The sequence below is a fragment of the Oryctolagus cuniculus genome, chromosome 15, assembly GCF_051225735.1.
Source record: "Oryctolagus cuniculus isolate XC-2025 breed Fujian yellow rabbit chromosome 15, ASM5122573v1, whole genome shotgun sequence".
Taxonomy (NCBI): Eukaryota; Metazoa; Chordata; class Mammalia; order Lagomorpha; family Leporidae; genus Oryctolagus; species Oryctolagus cuniculus.
In genome coordinates this window covers 89,227,500-89,238,787 of record NC_142881.1, presented here as the reverse complement: position 1 = coordinate 89,238,787, position 11,288 = coordinate 89,227,500, and the positions used below count along the sequence as shown (strand labels likewise).

Genomic DNA, 11,288 nt, shown 5'->3' with positions numbered 1-11,288 from the left:
CTTATTTTTGGCAATTTATTTGCAATGTGTGGCTATTATGAATGGAGGTGACAAGAACATTCTTATGTACATCTCTGAATGTTTTCTTATGATTCAAACTTATTTCCGAAATGTTTTGGTGCTCAAAGATCTTTGACAATCCTTTCTCTCTCTAGATGACAAAGATTTGCTCTCATGAGGCTTTTTGGCATCAAGGAGCCACCAGTTTATAGGCTCTTACTGGAAAGAATGGAATGATACCTTTTTAAGAAACCACACACCTACATGCTTCATTTTTATTACATAAACGCTCGGCATGAACAATTAGAGATGGTTCTGGTAAGAAAATGGAAACTTTCCCTCAAAGCCAACCTCTGCTCCCCACCTCCTTCAAATCTCATCCTCTAGCAGGGGTGGGGGATGCCTGGCAGCTGCAGGTCCAACTCAAGTTCAGTCCATGTAAGCAGGCTAAGTTTTAAGTTGGTAATTTTACATGGCCCATGAGTGATGCTGTCAATACCCAAATGGCCCCTGGCAGAAATAAAGTTCCCCAGCCCTGCTACAGCTTTGGAAAAAAAAAAAAAAAAAAAAAAAAAGGAATGGGTTATGCGTCCACATTTATCCCTGTCCAGGACAACAGAGGATAGTTGTTGGAGTGGAACTTCATTACTGACTCTAAACCACAAATCTAGGCTCGGAACCAAGCGCAATTCTGTCCTCTCCAGATGACCCCAACTCTGAGATATGGCTGCTGTCGCCCAGGAGGGGTGAAGGTCACGTCTCAGGGAGCAGGAGTCCCCTGAACAGAGGGCATAGCAGGCTCACGACTCTTAGAAACTGCCGATAGCAGTCGTCTGCTCTTTGGTTATTAAGCAAATTATCTCCACCCCCATTAGGAATGAAGCGCTGAAGTAAATCTCAGAGCACAAATGCCAAACCTAGGGCCTCTGTGGCCACGAGTGGTTATTAGGTTATTAGGGCTGTCATTCAGGTAATGAGATGCTTAATATGAAAATTATTACATTCAATAGATTTACCCATGGGTTCTGGAGTGCAAGATGAAATTAACTGGAATATACAACACAGAAAAGAACCTTGGGATTGACAAGGGGCTGATTTCATTTTTTCAGAGGCTGATGGTATCGACTAAAAATGAAAAATACTTGCTACACACACAGCACTCTCTAGTATGTTAGATGAGTGAGGGGAACCAGGCCAAAATAAACTGACAAATTATGAAGACTGTGATACTGATAATAAACAAGACATTTATTTCTTATACTCATCTGGGGGAGAGGAAAAAGTCAGTTTGCTGCACCCAGCGGTGGTCTTTCTGAGATTCTCCACTTCTCCCATGTAGCTGGAGAAGCTGTTGGGCGGCAGAGGATCTGTACCCTTCATTCAGAAAGAGAACGGCCTCTGCGGAAGGCAGTCAGAGGGTGAGCCTCTGTGAGCAGCTCCGCTGGTGCACAGCCAAACTCCCTCTCTGGGTAAAGCTTTTCCCGCACTGGCCACAAAGATAAGGCGTCTCTCCCGTGTGGATTTTGCCATGCAGGATGCAATTGCCCCTGGTGTGGAAACTCTTCCTGCACTGGGTGCAGGCGTATGGCTTCAGGCCCGTGTGGACTCTGATGTGGACAATCAAGCTGCCCTTCTGACTGAAGGCCTTTCCGCACTGGTCACACCTGTAGGGCTTCTCGCCACTGTGCACTCGCCTGTGGACAGCCAGGTTGCTTTGATTCCTGAAGCTTCTCTGACAGATGGCGCACTCGTACGGCTTCTGGCCGGTGTGGAGTCTCTCGTGGACAGCCAGGCTCCCTCGCTGGCTGAAGCTTTTCCCACACTCTTTGCACTGATAGGGCTTCTCGCCGGTGTGTATTCGCTGGTGCGTGACAAGATTACCTTTGGCCCTGAAGCTTTTCCCACAGTGGGTGCACTCAAATGGCTTCTGGCCAGTGTGGATTCTCTCGTGTAACGTGAGGCTGCCTTTCTGCCGGAAGGATTTTCCACATTCCTGGCACTCGTAAACCTTCTGTCTTACTCCAGGGGACTCTTCCTGTAGCGTCTTGGAGTCTGGCGATTTCTGTTCCAGCTTTTCTCTTCTGAAAGAACTCTGGAAATCCCAGCTGGAGGACCCCGTGGCCTCGGCGTGATCATATTTGTGGGCTTCTGTCATCACATCTGGTGAAACGAGAGGGAAGTCACGTAAGGTGCTGAGAAGGGGAAAAGGAAAACAAAACCCCAAGTCTGTATGGTGTGCCAGGCATCGCCCTGTGCACTTTGCATGAACGATCCTGAACACGATCCTCTGAGCTGGTTCCAGACGTAAACGAGCGCGCGGGGAGGTTATCCAAGGTCACACAGCTGGGGCGCAAACCCAGGCCTGCTCCAACCGTGCACCCCTCCCACCTGAATTCAGCGTAGCTTTCCAAATACTCTTGCCTCTATTGTTATCTCTAGAGGTAAGAAAGCAGGCCCAGAACGTTAGGAAAACCATACAGGATCATATGGAGTCCTAGACTCAAATCTGGCTCTCAAACAGGTGGCTCCACGTTGTGCAGGGCCCAAAGCTCTAAAACTTAGAGGCGCCCCTTGCTGAAAAAGCGTGAAATAAGGCACAGGGCTCGGGGAGACCAGTTCGAGTGAGGGGTCTGGAGTCTTGAGCCGTGTCGGCTTCAGGAGACGTCCATCCTGCTCTGACGACGGAGTAAGCTCCACTGCCTCAGAAAATACGGGGCAGAATCCCTGAGACCTCTTCTCTCTGATTTCTAATCCCTCCAACCTTACCAGATAGTGGTTACTATCCCATTTTACCAAGAGCTGGGAGCTTGGGGAAGGTAAGCAATTTGTGTGATTATAAAATCAGATGCAAGGAATTTATCCCTTTAAAATCAATGCTATGGGGCCGGCGCTGTGCCACAGTGGGTTAAAGCCCCAGCCTGCAGTGCGGCATCCCATGTGGGCGCTGGTTCAAGTCCCAGCTGCTCCACTTCCGATCCAGCTCTCTGCTGTGGCCTGGGAAAGCAGTAGAAGACAGCCCAAGTGCTTGGGCCCCTGCACCCACGTGGGAGACCCGGAAGAAGCTCCTGGCTCATTTCAGTCTTTTACATGATGATGGGATGAGAAGGTGTTCTCAGACACTTCCTATACAGGTACTGACCATGACCTCGCACACTTTACACGTGGGTCCCGCCTTGTCCTTATGCAGGGACAGAGCCAAGATTTAAAGGTGCTCCTTTATCCCGAGACTATCTCAGGAATATCTCTGTATCAAGCCTGTTTGATTCATATTTTAATTACAGCCTGCAGATTTTCCTGTCCCCCCCCCCCCCCCCCCCCCGCCCCGGACGGCCCAGGGATCAACCAACTCACTCACTGAAAAACGCTACGTTCTGGGCATATCGTCCATGACAGTCCAGCAGCGTAGCTGTTGGAAATCCAAACATGTCCACTCCTGCCCTCGGACCTTAACTGCCACTTCTTCATAGGAGTCTTCCATGGGCTGTTCTTGACCACCTGAGGAGGGGGCAGAACAAAAACACCACCACAAAAACACACAGGCAAGGGCAGGAGAAACGGTAAGTGAGAAGGATGGAGCCAACAGGCGCTCGGGGTTGGGGTGTGAGGAAACACAGGAAGCCCGGATGTAGCTGTCCGACGCAACGGCAGTCACCCTCGTCCCCTGCAGATCGGGCCCAAAGGCACCAGACCACTGACACCTGAGTCCAGCTGGAAACAGGAGGTGGGGAGGAAGAAAGCACACAAACACTTCTTCCTGCCAACTGCAAGTTCATGGTCACTCCCGCTTGTACTTCGGGTACATGATCGGGATCTTTCACTTGCTGCCTAACCATCTGACCCTCCGTATCTGAATGATTCAGATTCACAGGAACACTTCATCCTCCATGACGGGTTCCATAATGGAGACAGGTCCAGCTCTGCTCTCCTACTCCTCTAAGGTTAGAGGCATCACTGTTTACTAAATGCACAGGGCCAGCTCCGTGGTGCAGTAGGTTAATCCTCCACCTGTGGCGCTGGCATCCCACGTGGGCGCAGGGCCTCTGCACCTGCATGGGAGACCCAGAGGAAGCTCCTGGCTCCTGGATGGCTGTTGTGGCCACTGGGGAGTGAACCAAGAGGTGGAAGTTGTCTCTCTCTCTCTCTCTCTCTCTGCCTAATAAATAAATAAATCTTTAAAAGCCTGTGCTTTAACACTAGACAATTCTCCAGTCTACATCACTTTTTTTTTTAAAGATTTTTATTTTATTTGAAAGAGTTACACAGAGAGAAGAGAGAGAGAGAGAGAGAGATAGACAGAGAGAGAGGTCTTCCATCCGCTGGTTCACTCCCCAGATGGCCACAACTGCCGGAGCTGCGCTGATCCAAAGCCAGGAGCCAAAAGCTTCTTCCAGGTCTCCCATGTGGGTGCAGGGGCCCAAGCACTTGGGCCATCCTCTGCTGCTTTCCCAGGCCACAGCAGAGAGCTGGATAGGAAGTGGAGCAGCTGGGACTAGAACCAGCACCCATATGGGATGCCGGTGCTTCAGGCCAGGGCGTTAACCCGCTGCGACACAGCGCTGGCCCCCTACTTCACTGTTAACAGCTGGAGAGAATGCAGACTGAATTACTCTTCCAGGTCCTAGGACTCTCCTGTGTGTGTGCTCCACATTCTTACTTTTGTTCCCCCCACGGACAATCCTTACTTACAATACTGAAGTCATACACTTTGTTTATACAGTTGTTTCTGTAGCTATCAATATGCTGGGTCCTGATTTAACGAGCTCACAGCATGATGCTACACTTCTGTTTTGGTCACCTGTGCACCTGCACCTTCCTGACAACCACACATTCGGCTACACGTTGAGACAAGCAGGAGAAGCATTCACAACTCTGAACACAAGCCACAAAGGCAGTCTCCTTTCAGGGCGACTGGGAAGCACTGGGAAGCTCAACGCGTCACTGTTTACTAAATGCACAGGGCCAGCTCCATGGTGCAGTAGGTTAATCCTCCTCCTGTGGCGCTGGCATCCCACGTGGGCGCCGGTTCTAGTCCCAGCTGCTCCTCTTCCAAGCCAGCTCTATGCTGTGGCCTGGGAAAGCAGTAGAAGATGGCCCAAGTGCCTGGGCCCCCACATCCACGTGGGAGACCCAGAGGAGGCTCCTGGCTCCTGGCTTTGGATCAGCTCAGCTCTGACTATTGCAGCCATTTGGGGAGTGAACCATTGGATAGAAGACCTCTCTCTCTCTGCCTCTCTAACTCTACCTCTCAAATAAATAAAATCTTAAAACAAAAAACAAATGCACAATTAATGCAAAAGTGCATAGTTCCTGCAGCCTGTCCCTCGGGAGTCCAGAAAGTTTAAGTGGGTAGAAATAAAATCGAGGGCTCTGTCTCTTCCACTGCAGGGAGCTCCCCGAAAACATAACTCAGGAACCTTCCAGAATAAGGGGCAACTGCCACAGTTTTGTCCCTAATTCACAGCTCTGAGCAGTCACCTTCCTGAAGATTTTGAAGATACCGAGCGGATAAAAGAAAATACTGGCTTGCCTAGTAGAACGCCTTTTTATATTCTTGGAAAAAGCTCAGAATTGGGTCCTTAGAGACTGGGATTTTTGCCCTGGCTCCCTGAGTCTGCCCAGACCTTGGGCAGGTAGCTACAACATCCCTGTCCTCGCTTACTGAAGGGTTAATAGCTCTGCCGGCTCCAGACCCGCTTCTGAGACCCCCGCGGCTGACCCCGGGATGCACCTGCTAGAGCGCCCCTCCCCCATCCCCAGGGAGCAGCGAACCCCCGCCCCCTCCCCGCGCGGGCCCCCGGCCCGCCCCGCCCCGAGGCCTGGTCTCCAGGCCCCGCGCTTCGGCCCAGAGAGCTCTCCGCTGGCCGGCCGCCGACCTCTCCCCTCGGGGCCCAGGCCCACAGGCCCGCTCAGGGACGCGGCGCCGCCTCGCCCGGCGCAGTGACCCGCCCGCGGCCTCACTCACCGCAGCGGCGCGCGCCCGTAGACGGACAAAGGCCGGCGCCTAGCCGCAGCGCGCCGGCGCGAGCGGCGGACCACAGCTCCCAGGAGCCCCCGCGCGGACCCGCCCGCCGCCCCGCCGTCCCGCCGCCCGGGGCACTGTGGGAAATGTAGTTCTTCTGGAGGCTGCGGGGCCTGCAGCCCTACAACCATAGCGGCGTGTGGCTGGCCACGGAGCCACGACGCCCGGGCCCGAGGGTTCTCGTGGAGAAAAACGGAGTCCAGAGGAGAAGTCAGTTGATGAGGCCTCGGGGGCTTAGACGGCTCTACGCCTCTCCTGGCTGGTAGTCTTACCTGCCTTTGAGGTCACCCCAGGACAGTCCCGTCCAGACCAGCTGTGGTCATCAGGACGGTGGGAAAGGCGATCGGAGGCACATTTCTCATACAGATCTTAGGACGTCGCTTTAAGGAGCCTCAGGAAAATGGGTCCACTGAACGGAAAGCCGGGGGAGAAAGTGACGAGGGTTGGGGTCGAGGAGAGCCCGGTGAGACCCAGCTCTCCCTGGATAGAACTGGGGAGTCTTTGCCCAGATCCTGGGTGGGGCCTGGTCCCAGGGTGCCGGGTGGGGCCGAAGGAATTATTATTATTTAGATTTATTTATTTGAAAGAGTTACAGAGAGAGGTAGAGACAGAGAGAGAGGTCTTCCATCCGCTGGTTCACTCCCCAGATGGCTGCAACGGCTGGAGCTGCGCTGATCAGGAACCAGGAGCTTCCTCTGGGTCTCCCACGTGGGTGCAGGGACCCAAGCACTTGGGCCATCTTCTACTGCTTTCCCAGGCCACAGCAGAGAGCTGGATCGGAAGAGGAGCAGCCGGGACTCGAACCGGCGCCCGTATGGGATGCCGGCGCTGCAGGCTGGGGATTTACCCGCTACACCATAGCGCCAGCCCCGAAGGGGTTCTTGTCAGCAGTGTGGATGTGAATAATCGCCCAAGAACTCTTCCCTCACTTCTCAGCCATTCCAGAACGTTAGGGGAAGAACGGAGAGTTCCATAAACGGTGTCCTGACAGAAAGCTAATGATCTGGGGGAAAATTAAATGTTTACCCAAGTCCCATGCCAAGACAGCCTCCAGATAGATTAAGTATAAGACACGAAACCCAGCTCCATGGAAGGCCCAGAACATACGGATTAATAGTTTTACAATCTTGGCACGGGAGAGGCCTTCCTAACCATGGTAACAAAGGCAGAGACAAGAAAGGATTAAAACCCAGCACTTCTGTGTGGCCAAAGCACGAGTTGATGAAGTTAACACATGACAAGCTGGGGGAAATATTAGCAGCTATCCTATTTAAAACACCAAATAAATCAATTAGAATGCGACATTTCGATAGAAATTTGGCGAACTTTCCCAACTCTCTGTCTCTCACACACACAAAATTAAGGCAAAATATTCGGATTCAGTATTCAGTTCTTAAAAAATTGCCAAGAGAAACAAAGATAATTTCTCCCCTAACTACTGAATGGGGGAGCTTGCCGGGGAGATGGGGGAAGCGGATGGTTTTGGCTGTGCGTAGAGGGAGACAGTCTCCCGCTTAGCAGTCTGCTGAAATGTAGTAACAACCCGAAAAGCAGCTATGCGGCTTGGTAGGATTATGGTCCCGAGGAACAAAGACCAGACAACTGGATCCTAATCACGGGATGCAAGCTGTCACGTCCCGGTTTCTGACGCTGAATTCACGACTGGGAAAGGACACTCGGTTCCTTGGGAGGCAGCGGCTGCCCCAGAATGTTCCAGGAGCCTCGGGGGCTGCCGTGGCGCTGAGCTCAGCGTGTGGGTCTAGGGCGGGGAGCATGAGCCTGCAGCCTGCAGCCTCCGGGAAGACTTCATCCGCGCATTTCCACGGCGCCTCCGCTCTGCGCTTGCTCAGTCTCTGAAGTGCAAACCTAGGGCCGGCGCCGCGGCTCACTAGGCTGATCCTCCGCCTTGCGGCGCCGGCACACCGGGTTCTAGTCCCGGTCGGGGCGCCGGATTCTGTCCCGGTTGCCCCTCTTCCAGGCCAGCTCTCTGCTGTGGCCAGGGAGTGCAGTGGAGGATGGCCCAAGTGCTTGGGCCCTGCACCCCATGGTGCAGCGTGCTGGCCGCAGCGGCCATTGGAGGGTGAACCAACGGCAAAGGAAGACCTTTCTCTCTGTCTCTCTCTCTCTCACTGTCCACTCTGCCTGTCAAAAAAAAAAAAAAAAAATCACTGAAATGCAAACCTGGTTGCTCATCCGCTGACACTGGTTTCTGGACTTTCACTGCAATAACCCGTCTTCAGCCCCTTCCAGACTCTCCTCCACTCCCTGTACCATGGAGGCCAGAGCTCCGGGAAAGTGCGCTCTCTCGCAGGCTCCTGAGGGGCGGGGCTGGAGGAGCTGGACCTACCAGGATCGAGGGATCTCTGGGAAACTTGCTGACCTCTGGTGAGGCCCACCGAGTGGCTCTGGATTCCTCAGGGTCAGGAGCCATCTTGGCCTCTCCTCGGGCAAGCCGTGTCTTTCCTTTGCAGCCGGCCTTGTCCCCTTGAGAGAATGCATATTTTATATGTAACTTGATTTGTAAAATTCAGTACACTAAGAATCTGGGCTTCACTAGCTCAAGTGAAGTGCCCAAGTCCCACAAGAACTCAGATCAGAATCTTTCATCATTGATGAAAGGTACTTGTTCAGAGCCGGCGCCGTGGCTCACTAGGCTAATCCTCCGCCTAGCAGCGCCGGCACACCGGGTTCTAGTCCCGGTCCGGGCGCCGGATTCTGTCCCGGTTGCCCCTCTTCCAGGCCAGCTCTCTGCTATGGCCAGGGAGTGCAGTGGAGGATGGCCCAGGTGCTTGGGCCCTGCACCCCATGGGAGACCAGGAAAAGCACCTGGATCCTGGCTCCTGCCATCGGATCAGCGCGGTGCGCCGGCTGCAGCGGCGGCCATTGGAGGGTGAACCAACGGCAAAAGAAGTCCTTTCTCTCTCTGTCTCTCTCTCTCACTGTCCACTCTGCCTGTCAAAAATAAAATAAAAAAAAAAAATTAAAAAAAAAAAAAAGGTACTTGTTCAGGGCCGGCGCTGTGGCGTAGCGGGTAAAGCCTCTGCCTGCAACGCCTGCATCCCTTATGGGCGCCGGTTTGAGACCCAGCTGCTCCACTTCCGATCCAGCTCCCTGCTAATGCACCTGGGAAAGCAGTGGAGGATGGCCCAAGTCCATGGGCCCCTGCACCCATGTGGGAGACCTGGAAGAAGCTCCTGGCTCCTGACCTCGGATCGGTGCAGCTCTGGCCATTGCGGCTAATTGGGGAGTGAACCAGTGGGTGGAAGACTTCTCTCTCTCTGCCTCTCCTTCTCTCTCTGAGTGTAAGTCTGACTTTCAAATAAATAAATAAATCTTAAAAAAAAAAAGATACTTGTTCAGGGCTCTGGATAGATTTTTATCCTTACTATTTATTTAGCTGTGCCCTTTTTCAACCTCTTTTTTTTTTTTTTAAGATTTATTTATTTATTTGAAAGAGTTACACAGAGAAGGAAGGAGAGGCAGAGAGAGAGAGAGAGAGAGAGAGAGAGATCTTCTCTCCGCTGGTTCACTTCCCAATTGGCCATCAATGGCTGCAGCTGAGCTGATCCAAAACCAGGAACTTCTTCTGGGTCTCCCACATGGGTGCAGGGACCCAAGGACTTGGGCCATCTTCTACTGCTTTCCCAGGCCATAGCAGAGAGCTGGATTGGAAGTGGAGCAGTTGGGACTTGAACCGCTGCCCATATGGGATGCTGGCACTGCAGGTGGCGGCTTTACCCACTATACCACAGCACCTCATTCTTACATGTGATCACCAGATAGTAACTCTCAGCAAAGTCTCTGCCAAGAACCATGTTACCCAGAAGCCACTGCCTGATACCGAAAGTACAAATCCGCCCAGCAACTCTGTTCAATGTCAGACTAGTGTCACAGTGATTGTCCATCATTGCGGCTAACTGTTCATCGTCGCAAAAAATCTGGTATAATCCCCCTCATATTTGCCTTAGACTTTCCCTTTTCTCAATCTGTCTTTGACAATACAACCACAGGTCATCTGCATGTGTTTTCCCATCACCGATCCCCAAGCTTCCCAAAAAAATATTGTTGTTTTTTTGAGAAGCTCTGTTTTTCTGTTTAGACTGGTAACAGGAGTGCTTAATAGTAAACCACTGATCTGACTTGAATTTTACTCATTTTGTTCCCTCGTGTTCATCTTCTGTTCCTGGAAAAATCTAGGCTCTCACATCACATGGGGTTGTTGTGCTCCCTTAAGCTCTTCCAATCTGTAGCAGTTCCTCATTTAAAAGAAGAAAATCTAGTCTGTTGGTTGTGATGACGCGAAATTGCAAACTAACCGTGGTGACATGCAAATGCTCTGCTACCTCTCTTTCTTTTTTTGTGTTCATTTTCTTTCCCAAGCGAAACTTAAATTACTTTTATTTTCATTTGTCATTGCAGTAAATAGTAGTGATTTTTATTTTATTTATAGTTCAAAGTGGACAAAAATGGAGTTTTCACACAATGGTAATGGTCATATAGCTAATTTTATGACTATGTGTGAGATTATTTAGCCTTGCCCAAATAGAGGGCTGGCTTTTTTTTTTTAAACATAAGAATTTTTTTCTTTTTTTCTTTCTTTTATTTTCAGAGTTATAGACAGTGAGAGAGAGACAGAGAGAAAGGTCTTCCTTCTGATGGTTCACTCCCTAAATGGCCGCTATGGCCGGCACTGCGCCGATCTGAAGCTAGGAGCCAGGTGCCTCCTCCCGGTCTCCCACGCAGGTGCAGGGACCCAAGCACTTGGGCCATCCTCCACTGCCCTCTCGGGCCACAGCAGAGAGCTGGACTGGAAGAGGAGCAACTGGGACTAGTACCCAGCGCCCCAACCGGGACTAGAACCCGGGGTGCAGGCGCCGCAGGCAGAGGATTAGCCAAGTGAGCCATGGCGCTAGCCAAGGGCTACTTCTGTCCTCAGCACCTGGGAGATGATTGCTAAGGCCCCTGGAATGCTGTGCCTGATAGGAGCACTGACTGGCTCATACCAGAAAACGTGAAAATTGGTGCAGCAGGTGAAGTTGCTGCCTGAAACGCCGGCATCCCACAGGAACACCTGTTCCAGTCCCAGGGGGCTCCACTTCTGATCCAGCTCCCTGCTAGTGCTCCTGCAAAGGCGGTGGAAGATGGCCCAAGTGCTTGGGCCCCTGCCACCCATGGGAAAGAGCTGGATGGAGTTCCTGGCTCCTGGCTTCTGCCTGGCCCAGCCATGACTGTGATGGCCATTTGGGGAGTGAACCAGCCAATGGAAGAT

The 11,288-nt window shown here is 52.1% G+C and overlaps 1 protein-coding gene across 2 annotated transcripts; it reads right to left on the bottom strand.

Annotated features, from left to right (window-relative positions):
* Window positions 1–1,227: 1,227 nt before the first annotated feature.
* ZNF32 (zinc finger protein 32) lies at window positions 1,228–6,086 on the bottom strand. 2 transcript variants are annotated; one of them, XM_008250062.5, is made up of 3 exons: window positions 5,963–6,086; window positions 3,356–3,495; window positions 1,228–2,160 (listed from the first exon to the last, which is right to left on the bottom strand). In XM_008250062.5, exons 2-3 carry the CDS (start codon window positions 3,423–3,425, stop codon window positions 1,412–1,414), a joined length of 819 nt encoding a protein of 272 aa, XP_008248284.2. In that variant the 5' UTR covers window positions 3,426–3,495; window positions 5,963–6,086; the 3' UTR covers window positions 1,228–1,411. The 2 variants fall into 2 exon arrangements, with proteins under 2 accessions (XP_008248284.2, XP_069914240.1); XM_070058139.2 differs by lacking the exon at window positions 5,963–6,086 and having other exon boundaries at window positions 3,352–3,492.
* Window positions 6,087–11,288: the final 5,202 nt, after the last annotated feature.